Source organism: Electrona antarctica (genome assembly GCF_951216825.1).
Source record: "Electrona antarctica genome assembly, chromosome: 4".
NCBI classification, from domain to species: Eukaryota; Metazoa; Chordata; class Actinopteri; order Myctophiformes; family Myctophidae; genus Electrona; species Electrona antarctica.
Genome location: NC_136809.1, coordinates 57,119,775 through 57,141,628, shown reverse-complemented (window position 1 = coordinate 57,141,628; position 21,854 = coordinate 57,119,775). Strand labels below are relative to the sequence as shown.

The window sequence follows — 21,854 nt, the reverse complement described above, 5'->3', positions numbered from 1 at the left end:
CATCAGAGACACTGGACTCACTGCTAAAATATAAAATATCTAAAACCACATATTACACACAAAAAATTGCAAATTTAATCAATCTTTAACTCTTGAGAGTGTAAAAATGAAACCAAATGGACCCGTACGGGTCCATTTCGTTTCATTTTACACTGTCAATAGTTAAATTATTATTAAACATCTGCATTACCTAATTTACAAGAAGTAATGTAATGTTTTCAGATACACATTTTAGCGTGAGGATTACGTTTAAAACGAGCAATACACTGTCTGGATGTCATCTTGAATGAGATTAAAAACGGAGTAGTTCTGTATAAAATGAAAACCAGCTGTCAACCAGGTGAATGAAATCAAGCTTCATTTAGTATTCATCCAACACTCGACACGTCATCACGCAGCACGTTTTCGTTCAAAGGAAGTAATTAACCCTGTAACACCCGGATTAATTTCTACTTGCAAAAAAGAGATTTCAACCTTACTACTACTTTTTACTACTAGGACTTATCAGAGGAAATGTTGTAAATAAAGTTTTTTGCAAATGGTATGCATTGTATGTATTTATAATAATTATTAAAATAATAATAATAAATGAATAATTTACATTTGGGGGACATCTTTCACAATAATAAATAATGTTCTAGACATTCTAATGATCACAAAAAACATATATTACAGTTATTTTACTTACTTTTATTAGGGTTAAAGGTCAAAGGTCATAGGTTAAAAAAAATTAAAAATTGCAGAGATTTTAATTGTGTGAATTTCAGCCTCTGTGGGGGGTATTTATATGCAAATATAAATGGCATTGCATTGCAATGAACATCAATGATGACGTTTAGGTGAAAAAAGAACAACAAATATGAATTAATTAATTAATTCAATCATTCATTCATTCATTCATTCATTCATTAAAATATGTTGTATTATTAGATTTTGATGGACTTTTAGAAATTACACAAAGATGGAATTTTTCCCATTGTTTTAGCATAGACGCATATATGCCCATTATGATGACCACGGAATATGCTCTAAAAGTGTGAAAAACATATTGTTCAATTCCCTGCGTCTTTAAACATCTACCGTATATTATTTCCTTGCTAAACCCCCAGGAATCATTTGACTAATTGGCTCAATGAATGCTCTTTTGGCCAATAAACAACCTCACAATCCCTTCGAGTACCAATCAATTGTTTAGCACGACTGCCCTTGAAATGAGCCATTATCTCCTGAATAGTAACAGCCTGTTCTGTGTACCAGTTTAACACACATTCAGTCGGCATAAATTAGCTGTAAGATGTGATGAAAGCCAGAGACACAGCTGATGAGGATGATTAATTAGCTCTGACCATTCTGAACTCATGACCCAATAAATAATAAACCCCTGTCAATTTTTTCCTCAGAGTTCATTTATTCATCCACCAGTTATTATTGTGAGTCAGATAATTATAGAGGCTTTCACAGAGAAATGTCCCTGGAGCTCTTACTTCTGACATATAATACAGCCAAAAGCACTGACTGAAGTTGGAGTGAACATATCTCACTGGAGCCAACATATTTTCAGATGGAGGTCGGCGGCCGAATACTAAAGCAATAAGCCACACGAGGTCTCAGGTTACCGTGGATTTTATAATGGGTGAGAGGCGTGGTGAGACACGAGTGCTTTTATCGCATTTCTAAAACGGTTACAAACATATACAGTATGTAACAAACACACAGGTTTCTTGTGTCCTAAACATCATTAAAATAGGATCTGGTTGCAAAAAGGGGTGAAGTGGCCCTTTAAGCACTAGAGCCGATTTGTATACATTTCATAAAAGTTTTGATGTATAATGACTACTTTTACTTTTGGTACTTTAAGTATATTTTGATGTCAATACATACATTTTGATAACTGGACTTGTACTTGTAACTTGAGTGTGTCTACATTACAGGAGTAAAATAAATATAATTTTGTTTCCAGCACTGCTAATCAGTAATATTATCTGCATCTTTTCCCACCAGGTGATACGATGCGCGTGGCCTCCTCTGAGTTCGCAGACGACCCGTGCTCCTCGGTCAAACGGGGCACCATGGTTCGGGCGGCGCGCGCCCTGCTGTCGGCCGTCACCCGCCTGCTCATCCTCGCAGACATGGCTGACGTCATGAGGCTGCTGGCGCACCTCAAAATCGTAAGTACCGCGCGCATCGCATCGCAGCACCCACTGTCAAATCGTAAGTACCGCGCGCATCGCATCGCAGCACCCACTGTCAAATCGTAAGTACCGCGCGCATCGCATCGCAGCACCCACTGTCAAATCGTAAGTACCGCGCGCATCGCATCGCAGCACCCACTGTCAAATCGTAAGTACCGCGCGCATCGCATCGCAGCACCCACTGTCAAATCGTAAGTACCGCGTGCATCGCATCGCAGCACCCACTGTCAAATCGTGGATGAATGGACGCAAAACAAATTTCAGTGCAAGCTGACAATAAAGTCGTATCGTATCGTATCGTATCGTATCGTATCGTATCGTATCGTATCGTATCGTATCGTATCGTAACGTCTCGTCTCGTCTCGTCTCGTCTCGTCTCTCATTTTCAACTGTGGGCGGTAAAATATGTCTTCTTTGGTCCTTGGTCGTTCCACGACCTGCAGACTAGACTAAAATTGACTAAAATTGGCCTTGAAAGTGTTTTTACTGGTTAAAAAAAAATCACACCTGTGTGAACTGAGTGGTGCAACTCCCCTCACCCCTCTCCCCCTGCCTCTCTCTCTCTCTCTCTCTCTCTCTCTCTCTCTCTCTCTCTGTAATTAACACTAGGCAACAGTGCAACACTATCTCTCTCTCTCGGTTTCTGGCACAACAGCGCTACTTTTGCCCCTACTGGTACTCATAGCCACATCACATAGCCACACACATACGTTAACACGGACATTGCTGTTCCTTGGAGTGGTTGCACCACTCAAAAAGGTTAAACGGCCTGGGCCATGGCTCAGTGGTCCAGGCACCTTGGCTGGTAATCCAGTCTGGCAGTGTGCCGCGGGTTCGACTCCCGATCCCGACGGCCTCTACTGCATGTCTTCCCCCCCCATCTCTCTCCCCATTTCCTGCCAGCCTACTGTCTGTCCCTCCAGAAAAAATGGATGCAGCACCGCATCCTGTGGACTGTAATGGCCAGAACCACTGATTCCTTTTATTTCAACCCTTACCTGGATTTGCATTTAGACGAGGCATACGGAGGGTTGTTGTACTAACACGCACGCATGCACACGTGCACACACACGTACACGCACGCACGCACGCATGCACGCACGCACGCTTACTTTTTCACACTCTGTTTTCTGTGTCTACAGAGGGCCGTAAATTCAACCAATGTTTAAGCCCTGCCATCAAAGGCCACTTAAAAAGTTATCTCCCCCAATTTTCTCCTTTCCATTACGCCTCTGTCGGCACTTTAAGAGAGAGAGAGAGTTTCGAATAAGGAATGGACCCATGAGAGATGGAAGAGTTCTGAAATGAGGGCCATTTTTTTAAATTAATTGTCTTTTTTTCTTTCTTTTTTTAACTGGTTGCAAATGCAGTTACAAAGAAGCGAAAATCAATTTTTATTTACACACGAGCAAAGACCCTCGTTTTCCAGAAGGTCTGTTCTTAACCTTTATTACTTAAAGTTTGTGATTTAATGAAACTACTTTAAGCCTAAAGCTTTTTTTATAATCCCTTTTCAGGTGACTAGATAGATTACTGGGGTTATTAAATATGGCTTATTGTGTGTGTGTGTGTGTGTGTGTGTGTGTGTGTGTGTGTGTGTGTGTGTGTGTGTGTGTGTGTGCGTGCGTGCGTGCGTGCGTGCGTGCGTGCGTGCGTGTGTGCGTGACAGGTGGAAGAGGCTCTGGAGGGAGTGAAGAATGCGACCAATGAGCAGGACCTGGCCAACCGCTTCAAAGAGTTTGGAAAGGAGATGGTGAAGCTCAACTATGTGGCAGCACGCAGACAGCAGGTAATCCGCGCAGACAGCAGGTAAACAACCACGCAGACAGCAGGTAGAGAACGCAGACAGGCAGCAGGTAATCCACACAGACAGCAGGTAATCCACATGCACTTTCCTGGGGGGTCTTTATGTGTGTAATTTGTGGTTTTAGATATTTTAGATTTTAGCAGTGAGCCTAGTGTCTCTGATTTCATCGACACTGGGCTCACTTACTTCCTGGACTACAATTCCCATAATGCTTTGGTGCACTGCTCCTCCTTGTGGATAAGGGGAGGGGCTGTCCTACTGAGACAACGTGTAGTCACGGAAGCGAAGACCACATATGGTGGTGCTCCCTGGAAGGAAAGAAACATGCGCAGTTGAGACCAAGAAGTTGTACATGAGCAGTTGAGACCAGGAAGTTGTACATGAGCAGTTGAGACCAGGAAGTTGTACATGACCAAATGTGGGCATGTACAACTTCCTGGCCTCAACTGCGCATGTTTCTTTCCTTCCAGGGAGCAACATGTAGTCCACCGTACGGTCTTCGCTGCCCGTCCTCTTTAGATAGTCCTTGGTGTAGTCCAGGAAGTATGTGAGCCCAGTGTCCATGACATCAGAGACACCAGGCTCACTGCTAACATCTAAAACCACATATTACACACATAAAGACCCCCAGGAAAGTGTTATATAAATCTTCTAAACGTCATTAATAATAATAATAATAATAATAAAACTTTATTTGTATAGCACCTTTCATGACATGAAATGCAGCTCAAAGTGCTTTACACAAAAAAATAAAATAAAAGCAGGGCATAAACAATACAGTGAGGACAAGAATAACATTTTTTTTAAAAGACAGATAAATCAATTAAAAGCAAGGGTGTAAAAGTGGGTCTTGAGCTGAGCTTTAAAAATGTCTACAGAGGCTGCCTGTCGAAGGTACAGTGGGAGTTTGTTCCACGCCGTCGGCCCGTAGAAGCAAAAAGCTGCTTCCCCGTATTTTTTAGTTGCCATTTTTTTAGGCAAAGCGAGCAGGCCAGCAGTGGAAGACCTTAGGGGGCGGTTTGGGACATATTTCGGCAGGCAGTCATGTAGGTAGGAAGGTGCGAGACCATTGAGAGCTTTATAAACAAGTAAAAGAATTTTAAAATCAATCCTAAAAACAACCGGAAGCCAGTGCAATGAGGCCAAGACTGGAGTAATATGTTCTCTCATCTTAGTTCTAGTTAAGACTCTGGCTGCTGCATTTTGGACAAGTTGTAATCTGTCAGTTGATTTCTTAGGCAATCCAGAAAAAAGTGCATTGCAGTAATCAAGCCGAGAAAAAACAAAGGCGTGGATTAGCGTTTTTGCATCGTCCAGTGACAAATAGGCTCTGATTCGTGCAATATTTCTAAGATGAAAAAAGGCAATCTTGGTAACATGATTAATGTGTGAATTAAAAGTCAGTTCAGAATCAATAGTGATCCCCAAGTTCTTTACTGTACTGTTACCTTCTACAGTCAGGTTGCCAAGTCTGCTTTTTATCGATTCTTTCTGCTCACTAGAACCGATTATGAGAACTTCTGTCTTATCCTCATTTAGCTTGAGAAAGTTCTCACTCATCCAGCATTTAATGCTAGACAGACAGGTCAACAGCGGGTCTAAGGCACAGAGATCATCTGGATCTACAGAAAGATAAAGTTGGGTATCATCAGCATAGAAATGAAAATTGACTCCGTGATTGGTAATGAGTTCTCCCAATGGCAGTATGTACAGGGAGAATAACAGAGGACCAAGAATTGAGCCCTGTGGAATACCAGAACTGATGTTGTGTTTGTCTGAGTCAAACTCAGCTAGATTGACAAAATAGCTTCTGTTTGTTAGGTAGGAGGAAAACCAGGACAGGGCCGTGCCAGACAGGCCTACCCAGTGCTCCAGACGCTGTATTAAAATTGAATGGTCAATCGTGTCAAATGCAGCCGTTAGATCTAGAAGTAAAAGAACGGAAACATGTTTCTTGTCAGCAGACACCCTAAGATCATTCATTACTTTTACAAGTGCTGTTTCTGTGCTGTGGCCTTTCCTAAAGCCAGATTGGAATTTGTTATGCACATTGTTGTTCTGTAGAAACACATCCAATTGATGAAAGATGCATTTTTCTAAAACCTTGCCCAGAAAGGGCAGATTAGAAATGGGTCGGTAGTTACCCATCACAGAGGGATCAAGATTGTGTTTCTTGAGTAAGGGCCTAACTACAGCCGTCTTCAGTGAGTCTGGAAAGACGCCTGATTGTAGAGAGCTGTTTACAATTTTTAGGATATCTCCAATCACACTGTCTAAAACCTCTTTGAGAAAGGTGGTGGGAATTGTGTCCAATGAACAGGAGGATGATGTCATCTGAGATATGGTTTTTCGGAGTTCGTCTTCATCAATTGTACAGAAAGACAATAGGCTCCCCCTGGAGAGATCAACCCTGGCACCATTAGCTGCTGTTAGAGGGCTTGAGCTAGCAGCAGCACCATTCATAATATCAGCTCTAATGTTACAAATTTTGTTATCAAAAAAGCATGCAAACTCATTACACTTAGCTTTAGAGGCCGGGAACGACTGCTTGTAGGACTGGGGGGGGTTTAAGAGTCGTTCAATGGTAGAGAATAAGACTTTTTTTCTTGTTCTCATTAATAATGCCAGAGAAATAAGCCTGCCTTGCCAGACGCAGGGCTTTGTTATATGTGACTGTTGACTTTTTAAGAATCTCTAGGTGGATGGTGAGTTTGTTTTTTCTCCAAGCTCGCTCAGCTCTACGACAATCTTGCTTCAGTGAACGTGTATGCTCATTTATCCAGGGTGTTACTCTGGTGTTCTGTCTCTTTTTAGTTTTCATAGGAGCCACTATGTCAAGAGCTGACTCTAGTTTAAGATTAAACATTTGGACCATATCATTCACTGGGGGAGTATCGGATAGGGGGGGGCCCAGATGACGAGAGAACTCGTTGGCTGCAGATGAGCTAAAAAAACGCTTTTTTATAGTATATTCAGTGATGTTTTTCTCTAGATCAGAGACAGTCATATTAAAACACAGCAAATAGTGGTCTGATAGCTCAGGCATTTCAATAGTCCTTTCAACAGTGATGTTCAGACCTCTAGAAATCACCAGGTCCAGAGTGTGCCCCTGTTTATGTGTAGGCCCAACAACATGTTGGATGAACTCAAAGGAGTGCAATAACTCTAAGAAACCCAGAGCCACCGCATTTGAAGCATCGTCCAGGTGTAGATTAAGATCGCCCGAGATAAGAGTTCTGTCATAGTTAGTGGAACAGATAGATAAAAGTTCTGATATTTCTGTTAGAAATACAGCTTTGCTGCACTTTGGAGGACGATAAATGCTGATCATTGGGATAGAGGACTGACCCTGCAGTATTGTGGCCTGGTATTCAAAGGATGAAAAGCTGCCGAGCGTCAGAGCCTTGAATTTTAAAGTGTCTGAAAAAATGATTGCCAGTCCACCTCCTTTCTTAGCCTCGCGAACAGAGTGGATGAAACTGTAGTTTGCGGGACAGGCTGGCGCTAGGAGAACAGCTCCATCCGAGCCAAGCCATGTCTCTGTTAGAAAGATAATATCTAGCTTCTCTTTACATATTATGTCATTTACAGAAGAGGACTTATTTGTTAATGACCTGATGTTAAACAAGGCAAGGTTTAGCTTGTTATCAGATTTTTGGGGGCTGTGATGCCTGTGAGGTACATTAACCAAGCAGCATTCTCTCTTCAGGCTACTCCTTGTCTTGGACAATCTATTTGAAATAACAGTGGAAATGTTGTGAACCTCAACCTGTACGGTGATTGAAACACCAGGCTTTCTAGAAGCAAGGGGTCCATACATGTTTGTTGCTACGCATAATGGACCCTGTTCATATCAGTTATCAAATGTATTTTCTAGGCTATATGGGCGTGGCATATAGCGTGGGATTAACTCTGGCCATGGTATCTCTCGCAATTTGGGCTGTTGGGCTGGCCGTACGGTAAGGGGGGTCAGCCTTACTCCAGCGTTTATCAGGTCCATCATGCCCGGAGTGAATTTGAGGTGATGTATTGGTGAAGGAGTTTGAAATTCCTCCATTCGACTGTCATTGATGGACCTCTCGGCGGCCTCAGTATCCTCTCCACCAGTGGCCCCTGTGACTTCACGCTCTGTGAGTTTATCTCCACCAGGGGGCGCTGTGACTCCACGTCCTGTGAGTTTTCCTCCACCAGGGGGCGCTGTGACTTCACGCTCTGTGAGTTTTTCTCCACCAGGGGGCGCTGTGACTCCACGCTCTGTGCGTTTTTCTCCACCAGGGGGCGCTGTGACTTCACGCCCTGTGAGTTTTTCTCCACCAGGGGGCGCTGTGACTTCACGCCCTGTGAGTTTTTCTCCACCAGGGGGCGCTGTGACTTCACACCCCGTGCGTTTTTCTCCACCAGGGGGCGCTGTGACTTCACGCCCTGTGAGTTTTTCTCCACCAGGGGGCGCAGTGACTTTACGCTCTGTGCGTTTTTCTCCACCAGGGGGCGCTGTGACTTTACGATCTGTGCGTTTTTCTCCACCAGGGGGCGCTGTGACCTCACGCTCTGTGCGTTTTTCTCTGCAATAGTCACCCCCTATGAACACGGGGGTGAGTTCATAGGGGGTGAGTTTTTCAGGGGGCCATGCATCACCAGGGGACCATGCATCACGCTCTATGTAGTCACAGCAGATGCAGATATACCAGGGGGGATGCACTTCCTCTTCTCCATCAGAGGAGGACCACTCTTCTGCATCAGTCCAGAGCACATCAGGAGGAGTTGTGTGTTCACTTGATTTGACTTCTCCACCAGGAGGAGCTGTGGGTTCACTATCTGTGGTATTCCTTGTTTTGAGAACATCCTTGGCGAGGGGGAGAAGCTTGGCACCCGCCGCCACAATATTATCTGTTTTGGCTAGGGCGCTATCTCTTGATTCCATGTTGTGGAACAAGTTGCTGGAGAATAGTTTAACCCCCAGCTTGTTTAGGTGAATTCCATCAACAAAGAGGTGCCTACGATCAAAGAAGAAATTGAAGTTGTCAATGAAATTGAATGATTCTTCTGTGCATGCCGTTGAGAGCCATTTGCTGAGTGCATACAGTCTGCTGAAGCGTTCACATCCGGTCATTGGAGGTAGTGGCCCGCTGATCCACACGTCTAAATCTAGGGAGCTGAGGGTGTGGAATAGGGCTCTGAAATCATTTTTTAGGATTTCTGACTGTTGTTTTTCTGTATCACGTGTACCGATGTGCAGTATCAGTGTTTTCACCATAGGGTGTGCAGCAACAACGTCAGAGATTCTGTCATTCAAATCAGAGACTGTGTCTTTGGGAAAGCATAGAACTTTTGCTTTTTTCTTTTTGTTACTTTTAACATATTTCACAGCCTGATCACCAACAATCAGGAATTCATTAATTTGGTCTCCATTAGCTCGCCTTTCATTTTCTGTGATGTTGGATCTTACCCTGCTCGGTGTGGCGATATCTCTGTCGTTCATCTGGAGCAGTGGGCTGAATCTGTTAGCCACCTGCACATTCTCCATATGGGGAGATATGATTTTTGATCTGCTTTTCACAGTTTTCCAATTTTGAAGGGGGGTGGACGAGGCTCTGAGTCGGGCTGGTAGCGTAGGCCAGCTGGTCTTATCGGGGCTCCGAGCTCTTCCAGTTAGTCGTCCTTTCAAGTCCTGTACGCCGTTCTCTCTGTTTGTAATCACAGTGGATATACCGGGGGGGGAGACACCCCCAGTTTTTCGTCCTTTCATGTCCTTTGGCCTAGCGCCGAGAGAACTCCAGGCGAATGTCTTATCCTGCGTGCGGTTCTCCTGATTCCCATGTTGTTGTTTTACTTCCAAATTAACTTTTAAATAGTGTAATTCCGCTTCGAGCACTGCAATCTTTTGAAGCAGTTTCTGAAAGTCCTGATATGATATGACAGGGAACATCGCGGTGCTGGCTATTTGCCAAGTATCCAGTGCTAGTTAGCTATAGCTAATGTGCCACGTACCCATTCACTGGAGGTAAAAAAAGAGTATTTTGCAGTATGGCAAAAGCTTCGTTCTATAGAAGAAATACAGTCCCATCGGTTTACAAGTAATGAGGATCCACTTGTAGTTTCTCAAAGAAAAATAAAACATTGATATCAGTTGAAGAATGCAAGCATAGGCGAGAGCAGCGGAGCGAAGCGTCCTCACTGTACGAGAACAGTGAGAACAGTGAGAACTGTCATTAACATATATTTTTTTGGGTGACGTTTCCCTTTTAAGGAAACAAATGCACATGCAGTAAAAAAGCTACATTTCCATCTATAAGGCCAAAACCTCAATGAACAAAAACATTGTGATTAATGATGAAGTTACAAAATGAGGCTTCATTCACAAAATGTGCATAATCACATGGTACAAATGGTAAATGGTGCATTTATTGCGCACACACACACACACGCACACGCACCCACACACACCGATGGCGGAGGAAACAATGCAAGGCACCAGCCTGCACATCGGGAGCAATCAGGGGTTCAAGAGTCTTGCTCAAGGACACTTCGACGCTACCTCTGGGGGAGCCCGCAGGGATCGAACCGGGAACCTTTGCGGTTACGGTCACTCTACCCCTGATCCACTGCCGCCCCAATTACAATTACAACTACAATTCAGGCATTCAGCAGACATGCACTCTTATAACCAGATTAACATCAGGAACCCTATAGTCAGCACAAATGGACCAATAAAGGACCGCCAGTGACCCACCGTGGTCTCTCTCTCTGTCCGTCCTCCTTTATAGGAGCTCAAGGACCCCCAGTGCCGGGACGAGATGGCGGCGGCCCGCGGCGCCCTGAAGAAGAACGCCACCATGCTGTACACAGCGTCTCAGGCCTTCCTGCGCCACCCCGACGTGGCGGCGACGCGCGCCAACCGCGACTACGTGTTCAAGCAGGTGCAGGAGGCCATCGGGGGCATCAGCAGCGCCGCCCAGGCCACCTCGCCCACCGACGAGAAGCACGGGCACGCCGGCATCGGAGAGCTGGCCGCCGCCCTCAACGAGTTCGACGTGAGTAATAATTAATTTGATTTGTTTTGTTTTTTTATTACGTCCGGAGACTACCCCCCCCTCCCCTCCCGGTCCAGAATTTGTCTCTGTAGGTGTTGAGTCCGGAGGGAACGCTTGTTCACGTGGGCCCCCTGCGGGGCGGGGGCTTACTCGCTGTAACTGCTATTTTCAGCGTGCAACCAAGAGTAAAATTACATAATCTCTTGTCCACTAGTCCCTAGACATTTTAGTCTAGTTTTTATTTGTTGACAAAATTGTCAGTATACTTAGTCTTAGTTTTAGCTTCCCATTTATTTCCATTTATATTTATAGTGAAAAAAGGTAGTCAACGACGTACACACACGCACGCACGCACGCACGCACGCACGCACGCACGCACGCACGCACACACACACGCGCACGGACACACGCACACACACACACACGCCCATGTGTGTTTGTGTGTGTTATCATCATGCACAGTTATTTGGAAATGTGACTTTGTGCTGCCATCTAGTGGTTGTTAAGCGACATCAAACCTGAGTTGAACTGAGGGAAGGCAGTGTGTGACTGATAGTGGATTATTAACTTTGATCAGTTCACAGTTTACAACGTAGACATTTAAGCAGACGAGAGCCACTTGCAGTAAGCACGAACACATGGTAATACATCAAATATATGAAAATAGTCTTCAGGAATCATAAAGAAGCCAAGAACATATGTCTGTAACAGTATATAAAACGGTATACACAGTATACACTATGGCAGGGGTTCTCAACCCGTGGGTCGCGACCCCTCGGGGGGGTCGCCAAATTATTTTGGGGGCTCCCCAAATTATTTTAATTTTTTGCAACTGAATGGCTGGAAAGTGGAAATGAAGAGTTTACATATAGTACACATAGTACATGCATGCATACACATTCCCTAATGATTATATCTGGTTTCAGTATTTATTTATGGTGTATTGTCTCTATTATTAAGGTTATTGTAGCAGTCAATTTATATTGGGGGTCGGGAGGGGGCGGGGCGGGGGTCCCGAGACATTGCCAAAGCATTTCTGGGGGTCCCCGGCCAAAAACGTTGAGAACCCCTGCATTATGGAGTGCTACAGTATGTCTACATATAATGCTATCTATACAAGTGGTTCCCAAACTTTTTCATGTCAAGGACCCGCAAATTGACACTAATTAGCCCACGGACCCCCCATTTGAAGAGATGTGCCAGAGACCCCCATAGGAGAATATCTAGCAGTGATTCTCAACCCGTTTATTTTTAAAGGGATAGTTCAGATTTTTTTAACTTAAGTTGTATGAAATACTTGCCATTAATATAGTGGTTGCAACTGTATTAATTGATTGCCCGAGTCCTGTGGTGGGAGTTCTGCTATGGTTTTGGTGAAATATCAAGTAGTTCCGGTCATTTTGTGGGGGGCACTGGGGGCCACGCAGTAAAAGTAAATGAATCCACAAAACTAACGTCATTTGTATTGTTGACCTATTTCTAAAATAATAGTGCAACTTCCGTTCTTTTTTTACCCCTCTATCACACAGAACTATGTTTTTTGTGTCCATATCACTACGCCCAAAAAATAGTTCCATGTGATAGAGGGGTCAAAGTTGAACGAAAGTCGTGCTAATATTTTAGAAATAGGTCAACAATACAAATTACGTTCGTTTTGTGGATTCATTTACTTTTACTGCGTGGCCCCAGTGCCCCCCACAAAATGACCGGAACTACTTAATATTGACCAAAACCAGAGCAGAACTCCCACCATGGGACTCGGGCAATCAATTAATACAGTTGCAACCACTATATTAATGGCAAGTACTTCATACAACTTAAGTTCAAAAAATCTGAACTATCCCTTTAAGGGCCCCCGAGTTTGACATGCTGCATTATTAGTCTTTTTTTTTAAATAATTTTTATCCCACGATTTTGTAACCCATTTGTTCACCCCTGTGTCAATCATCTAATGTGATCCTGGGCTCTACACACCCTCCGCCAACCTAGTCCCCATATACAGTTGGAGGCCATCGATATTGTCCTTTTCTTTTTGCTGAGGTTTGCGTGATCTGCGCAAAAGGACAGTTAACCCATTTTGGGCGGGAACCCCTTTTGGTGTTTTAAACATTATGTTATAATTTAGCTATTGAAAAATAGCAGATCTACAAGCTCATAGCGCGCCACCGAGTGGCACGCTACGAGCTTGTAGGTCTGCTATTTTTGAAAAATCGTGAAAATATTTATTTCAGAAAACTGGAGGATTTAGAAGGATTTTTTTTAAATTTTGAGGTCAGGCCTAAATGGGTCAAATGATAAGGGACAATATCGGTGGCACCCAACTGTAGTCCCCATATATGGGGGACATGGGGAGAGCAATGGACTTCCTTCATGCCTGAGTGTCCAAGTTGCTCCTTTGCACCTGACACGGGGGAGTTTCCCTTTATATTGTAAAGTCAATGTTAATGTAACTCTGAGAGCGTACAAATGGAACCAAATGGACCTGTCAGCGTCCATTTGGTTCCAAACTATCATTTAGCTGGGGACCCCCTGGAACTCCCTCAGGGACCCCTTAGGGGTCCCCGGACCCCACTTTGGGAACCACTGGTATATACACTATATGGTGTGCTACAGTATATACATTATGCTAATCTAAATTACATACATTTAGCTAGTGCTGCACAATTATTAATCTAAACAAGATTGAGATCTGGATTCAGACACCTATGCAATTTCATTTAGTGAAGAATCACTAGTTGGGTGACCAATTTTTTTTAGTCACTCTTGTGTTTTCATAATTATTTTTTATGAATACACACGCGCGCGCACGCACGCACGCACGCACGCACGCACACACAGACAGACAGACAGATAGACATGTTCTGCTAGGTCTCATAGTAAAGGCTCACTGGCGTTCGCAATAATGGATTCCTCCTGGGTGTTACGGTGCATGACGAGGCCGTTATCTGGACTCCTAAGACTGACTCAGACTTAGATCTCTTCTGCCCTTCTTCAACTCTCCTAATGTGTGTGTGTGGATGAATGGTTGTGTGGTCAGACGGTCATGCACCCAGGCCGCCCCGGCCCTCTCCACCCCGGCCTTCACAGTATACAGCGTCATGACATTTTCTTTGACACATTGTAAAACGGTGGGATTTTTCATGTTCATGTTCTTCATAATATGCCACTGAATAGAGAGGTCAGGCTCCTCAGCGCAGAAAAAAACTCAGGATTATATACTGCTTGCGTTTGGCCATCTGTGTGTGTGTGTGTGTGTGTGTGTGTGTGTGTGTGCGTGTGTGCGTGCGTGCGTGCGTGCGTGCGTGCGTGCGTGCGTGCGTGCGTGTGCGTGTGTGGGTGTGTGTGCGAGGCATGTGGAAATTAATCTCTAGGCCTACGAATCGGAAAATCGATAAAAAATATATGGTATAATATGATAGGCTTTACTTTATTGTCAGTTCACACGGAAATCTGTCTCGTGACCCAGCAGCCATGTAAGAAGACCACATACCCACATACACACATTTCACATAGCACAAAGAACAAGGAGTGAGGCCAAGTAGTAGTCTGACCCAGGGCCGTAGCGGACCATTTGGTTGCCCTACTCGTAGGATATTTGGGCTGCCGCCCCTCCCGACGAGAGTGCTGCTATTCCTTGTGCAGATCGGCTAATTTCGCTGTTTGCGAGGACGCACACACGGCCACTCGTCATTACGCGGCGGAGCCGCAGAGAAAATTGTTATTTTGTGGGTCGGCTTGGCACTTTTTGTCACATTTTGTTGCCCCCCTTGTCGTGTTGCCCTACTATACGCGCGTACTGCGCGTATAGTAAGTAAGTAAGTAAGTACATTTTATTTATAAAGCACCTTTCTTAACAAGGTTACAAAGTGCTGTACAATGAACACAATAAAATCAGTCAAAAAAAACAGGACAGTGTACAACAACAAGCAATAAGAACACATAATCAAGAAAGTCAAATAAAATCGGGAAAATGTTTACGAAATAAAAACGTTTTCAACAAACTCTTAAATATATTGACAGACTCAGCGTTTTTTAAAGTGCAAGGTAGGGCGTTCCATAATGTTGGTGCAACTACTGCAAAAGCACGGTCACCCTTTATCTTTCGCTTAGTCCCAGGAACTTTTATAGGTAGCGACGCTACTGGCCTGACCAGTTTGTTTTGGGAAGTCTGGAGCCTTGTTTTGAAGGCCTTAGAGGTGCTGTGGTACCAAGAGGTGCATGCATAGTCGAAGAAACCTTGTACGAGGGCTCCTGCTAGGGTCTTCAAGGTGTTTTTTTCTTGACCACCAGTGAGGAGATCCTGTGTACAGGAATGTTATTCTTTGGTTGACTTTTTTGATTACTGGTTCATGGTGGCCATTTTATCACTGGAAAGATTTGCCTCCGGGACACATTTCGTCTTTTCTTGTGATATTGTCACCCACTCTAACCAAGAAGCCATCTGCCTTGCTGAGATTCCTATTTTTGTGACAGCTTCTGACCCTATAAGTCTTTTTTTATCTTGCAGAAAATAACAGCGAGTTTGAGATAACAGGCTTGAAAGGTTCACTTATGTGGACTAACGTTACACCTAGCTACATGTTTAAGCATTTGTGACCAGATTTGACTGAGGGACTGCCATCGTGCAGCTTCCAGCTTTTCACCAGAGGAGAAAAACTGAAATTATTTATGTTGTATCCAAAATGAGTTAAAGGACCTATAACATAAAATTCAACTTTTTCAATTTATTTTGTGTTTTTGGGGCTCCCATATGTGTTTTCTATCCCCACAAATAACCAATTTTGAACAATCAGGCTTTCATATCATATCGGTTGTTTTAATGGAAATTGCTCTCAGGAACAGCTCAACTGATTTTGGCCTCATCGTGATGTCATCAATGTCACCCTACTTTGTATAATTCCTCCTCTTCTTCAGTCTTCAGTTCCAAATGTTTCCACTTTGTTTACAATGTCCACCATTGTTGATTTTCCAAGCTGGCATGGAATGGAAACGAGCCTTATCAGTATTATAATGACTCAAATATTAAATAATCTGCATATCAGCACCCCCACCACCTCAGGACAGGTAATGCAGCTAAAACTGCTTTCAAAGTCCAGAAAGAAATGACAAGGACTGGTTATATCAGAATGGTGATTGAGGCTCAAACCCTTAGAAATAACTTTGAGGGACATAGACAATGATATTAAATATTAAAAGCAGTTTTAGATACTTCACATACTAGAGCATGTCTCAAATACATGTCAGAGCTGAAATCGACAAAAAATATGAATGCTTAAACATGTACAGTAGCTAGGTGTAATGTTAGAGACCACAGAAGTGAACTTTTCTCAACTCGAGGTTTTCTGTAAGACATTACTCTATAGGCCATATCTCCAAAACTGGTGGGTCAAACTGAACAACCAATATGTCAATTTGAAGCTATGATTGACTATATATAAAAAAATAGTCACATTTGACCCAAAGAGAATGGATTCAGATTTCCTCGGTTTAAAAGTAGTTTGTTATCAGCGAGCCAGGAGCAGATTCTACCGAGTTCAGAGCTGAGGGCCTTTTCAACATGCAGACTTTTAAGGAGTACTTCTACATTGCAGAATTGAGTTCACGTCTGTTGCTCTCCCCAGGTTGGCGGAGGGTGGGTGTGTAGAGCCCAGGATCACATTAGATAATTGACACAGGGGTGAAAATGGGTTACAAAATTGCGGGATAAAAAAAAAATAATAATAAAATGGTAAAGATGTTGAGGAGCTCCTCCAGAACAGAACAGGTGACAGAAGGTTAGAAGAAGAAGATATGTTTTAACCCATTCTGGGCGGGAACCCCTTTTGGTGTTTTAAGCAATATGTTATACTTTAGCTATTGGAAAATTGCAGATCTACAAGCTCATAGCGCGGCACCGAGTGCCGCGCTACGAGCTTGTAGGACTGCTATCTTTTGAAAAATTGTGAAAATGTAACGCAAATCTTTGAATATATATTCTTCCAGAGCGAACATTTTTAACTCAAATCTTTGCTCCTGCATGGGGGGGGTCCATGGAACTACATATTTTCATACGGGGATCCGTGGCCAAATACAGATAATTCTGGGGGTCCTTGACATGAAAAAGGTTGAGCACCACTGACATAGAAACATAGGGTTTTACAGAAAAAATGTTAGATTTAGAAGACTTTTTTTAGAATCGTCCTCGGGTCTGAATGGGTTTAATGCTGGTCACGTAGTCTGCTCTACGGCTGGAGTGAAAGGCCAGCTTATGAATAAGACAAGACAGAGACAGTGACCGCATCCATCTGTCCGTCTGCTTGCACTGGCACAATGAATCAGTTTGGAATGACTCAACTCAGACACCAGATTCTACACAATATCTTCCAAATCTAGTTACCCCAGACTAGTACAGAGTACTAGTTAGGAGGCATTTAGTACCCCAGACTAGTACAGAGTACTAGTTAGGAGGCATTTAGTACCAAAGACTAGTACAGAGTACTAGTTAGGAGGCATTTAGTACCAAAGACTAGTACAGAGTACTAGTTAGGAGGCATTTAGTACCCCAGACTAGTACAGAACACTAGTTAGGACGCATTTAGTACCCCAGACTAGTACAGAGTACTAGTTAGGAGGCATTTAGTACCAAATACTAGTACAGAGTACTAGTTAGGAGGCATTTAGTACCAAAGACTAGTACAGAGTACTAGTTAGGAGGCATTTAGTACCCCAGACTAGTACAGAGCACTAGTTAGGACGCATTTAGTACCCCAGACTAGTACAGAGTACTAGTTAGGAGGCATTTAGTACCAAAGACTAGTACAGAGTACTAGTTAGGAGGCATTTAGTACCCCAGACTAGTACAGAGTACTAGTTAGGAGGCATTTAGTACCAAAGACTAGTACAGAGTACTAGTTAGGAGGCATTTAGTACCAAATACTAGTACAGAGTACTAGTTAGGAGGCATTTAGTACCAAAGACTAGTACAGAGTACTAGTTAGGAGGCATTTAGTACCCCAGACTAGTACAGAGTACTAGTTAGGAGGCATTTAGTACCCCAGACTAGTACAGAGTACTAGTTAGGAGGCATTTAGTACCAAAGACTAGTACAGAGTAGTTAGGAGGCATTTAGTACCAAATACTAGTACAGAGTACTAGTTAGGAGGCATTTAGTACCAAAGACTAGTACAGAGTACTAGTTAGGAGGCATTTAGTACCCCAGACTAGTACAGAGTACTAGTTAGGAGGCATGTAGTACCCCAGACTAGTACAGAGTACTAGTTAGGAGGCATGTAGTACCCCAGACTAGTACAGAGTACTAGTTAGGAGGCATTTAGTACCCCAGACTAGTACAGAGTACTAGTTAGGAGGCATTAGCAGATCTACAAGCTCATAGCGCGCCACCGAGTGGCGCGCTACGAGCTTGTAGATCTGCAGAGGTTCTCAACGTTTTTGGCTGGGGACCCCCGGACATGTTTTGGCCATGTCTCGCGCCCCACTGCCCCGCTCCCCTCCCCACCACCAAAAATACATCATAAATGAATACTGAAACCAGATACAATCATTAAGGAAAGTGTATGCATGCACCACGTGCTACTGTATGTAAACTCGTATTCCCATTTTCCAGCCATTCAGTCACAAAAAAAAAACATTTTTTTAAACAATTTTGGGACCCCCCAAAAATAATTTCGCGACCCACGGGTTAAGAACCCCTGCCCCTACAGAGTACAGAGCACTAGTTAGGATGCCTTTATACCCCAGAGTTCTCCTTGGGAGAGGTCAGTGTTGTGTGAAGCCTGGAGAGCAGCTGTATCCCAGACAGTCATCATGACATTATTATTATCATTACTACTAGCAGAGATGGAAGCCCAGACCCCGAGGGTGTGGCCCGTGTGGACTAAAGAGACCCCACTACACCAGCACATGTAGCTGTTGAATATAGTAGGTCACACAGCGCGTCATAACAGAGACATTAATGTTTCCATCTGCTGTAAAACATAAGCAAGAGGTAAAGTGTGTGCGCGTGCGTGCGTGCGTGCGTGCGTGCGTGCGTGCGTGCGTGCGTGCGTGCGCGTTCTTCTAACCCATTCTGAGATGTGAGGCATTGATCCACCGCCAAATTAAAAGCCTCCTCTGACGTGGATAACTGTGGGATCAGGTCAGATCTGTCGACGAGCACTCACTTGCCTTCAGTGAAGTGTGAGGTTGTCTTTCAGAATAAAGGCTCTGTTTGAGTTTATTGGCTACTGATGATGCAGTATATATGTGGTTGTTGTTTTGAAAGCGGTACTACACACACATACGCACGCACGCACGCACGCACGCCCCCATGCACGCGCGCGCACACACACACACACACACACACACACACACACACACACACACACACACACACACACACACACACACACACACACACACACACACACACACACACATTTCTGACAGGCTGATTGCAGCCTAAATGAGACAAACTTGTCAAGCTAATGCTAGTCATTTAGCTAATTGACCATGGTGGGACTGGGGAGCAACATGGGTACGAGGCTAGGTACGGGATGGGAGGGAAGCAGCTTCACTCTATCTCTACCGCTAGCTGTTAGCATAAACCCCAGTTCCAGGTGCCAGCATACGCGTTCACTTTAAAAGACGGAGTTTGCCCGAGTTTGCCTCGCTACACATACACTCGCTACACATTGGAACAAGCACACACTGTTTACCTTTCGTCAGAAGCTTTCGCATGGCGGCAGCGCCGCGGTACAAATTGAAGGCACAAATTAAATCCGAAATGTGGATGGCAGAAGATCCACCAAGGACAGCCATCCTGGAGTCCGACTTATGGATCCTCCTTTCAACTGGTTTGCACTGTGATTGTATTTGCAATCCCATAGTTGGAACGGTGGGGCGTTGCCATAGGAACCGGACCAATGTTAAAGGCTTCCGTAGGACTAAACCATTATATAGATGGAATATATGTTGGGGTTATTGACTGTTAAGTTTAATTAACGATGAACTATTACCATCCCTAATTCGAATACAATTCCCACCACTGCTATACTTTGTAAGTGACCCCGTGGGACCCTTAAATTCTCCTCAGTTAACACGAGTTAGTGACCCTGTGGGACCCTTTCTCCTCAGTTAACACAAATTAGTGACCCTGTGGGACCCTTTCTCCTCAGTTAACACAAATTAGTGACCCTGTGGGACACTTTCTCCTCAGTTAACACAAATTAGTGACCCTGTGGGACACTTTCTCCTCAGTTAACACGGAAAACAACAACACGCACATTCAGTCATTGTTGTTGTTGTTGTAAATAATAATAGAACCAGGGCAAACAGTATAGTTGTTTGCAGCCCGAGACCCTTTTAGAAATACGTGGAAATAACCGGGAGCATCAGTGTTGTGTGTTATGACTCAGACAGTGGAACTAACGGGGGCTGGCTGAGAGAGAGAGGGAGAGAGAGGGAGAGAGAGGAGAGAGAGAGAGAGAGAGAGAGAGAGAGAGAGAGAGAGAGAGAGAGAGAGAGAGAGAGAGAGAGAGAGAGAGAGAGAGAGAGAGAGAGAGAGATCGCTGGCTGGCACGACAACAAGTCATACAGTTCCCTTTTCCGTCTGCACGCTGCCTTCCATTAGAGCAACGCGGAGGAAGTGAGGAAAGATGCGGACGGTGCCTTTTAAGATAATTGTGTTTGTATCAACGACGCTCCCTTGTTCTCTCTCTCTCTCTCTCTCTCTCTCTCTCTCTCTCTCTCTCTCTCTCTCTCTCTCTCTCTCTCTCTCTCAGCAAATTAGATTTGACTGTTTTTGTTGAGCTGGAAAAAGGAAAGGAAAAGAAAAGAAAAAAGCATTGCTTCCTTCCCCTGCTGCATTTTGAAGACATCTATTAATAATAATAATATGTCCGGTTTTTGGGGCCAGCTAGGACCGACCGGTCCATTCATTGCATGTCACTTCTGGTTTGGTTTCTGTTCAAATCCATTAGCCATATATATATATATATATATATATATATATATATATATATATATATATGTGTGTGTGTGTGTGTGTGTGTGTGTGTGTGTGTGTGTGTGTGTGTGTGTGTGTGTGTGTGGAGCCAGCCTGTTGCAGCATGTACACAGCCAAGCACACCACCAGGGGGCACTGTTGAATTACTTTTGAGCTTGAGCTTGTTATACACTACAGTCTTTGCAGTGGTGGAAAAAAACTATACTCAAATGTTTTTACTTAAGGGAAAATATAAATACTGCCATGTAGAAATACTCTGATTTGACATACTCAAGTAAAGTAGAAGTACCTCCAGATTGTACTTAAGTACATGTACTTAGTTACCTTCCTCTTCTCTCTCCACCTTTCCATTTATGTTGTTTTTTCTGTCTGCAAGTCTTTAGAAACTGATATTTCTTTGCAGTCTGGCTCCTCGTGTGTGTGTGTGTGTGTGTGTGTGTGTGTGTGTGTGTGTGTGTGTGTGTGTGTGTGTGTGTGTGTGTGTGTGTGTGTGTGTGTGTGTGTGTGTGTGTGTGTGATGGGAGATTAATCGGCAAACACATCGGTATCGGCCAATTCTAGTTGTTTTTAGATTAATCAATCAGACCGATTAATTAATCGGTCCGGTTAATTGGTCTTTACAGATAAACAAGCCCAAAGTAACAGCTTGAACAGATCTACAAGCTCACAATATTAAATATAAAGGAATTTAAGTTAAATCTGACTTGCCTAAGCCTGCATTGCAGACACCCTGTTACATGTATTTATTTCAGAATGGACAAAATTATTATATTTTTTCAATACAGAATGAGTTCATATCGACATCTGTAATACCGGTTATCGGCCATAACAGCAATTAATTA

General features: G+C 43.8%; 1 protein-coding gene across 1 annotated transcript in view; it reads left to right on the top strand.

The window, feature by feature from the left end:
- ctnna2 (catenin (cadherin-associated protein), alpha 2) overlaps positions 1–21,854 on the top strand; it is a 782,371-nt gene that overhangs the window by 53,963 nt on the left and 706,554 nt on the right. The window contains 3 exon segments of the mRNA XM_079499975.1: positions 2,002–2,168; positions 3,862–3,981; positions 10,764–11,030. Coding sequence (XP_079356101.1) covers positions 2,002–2,168; positions 3,862–3,981; positions 10,764–11,030 — 554 coding nt within the window.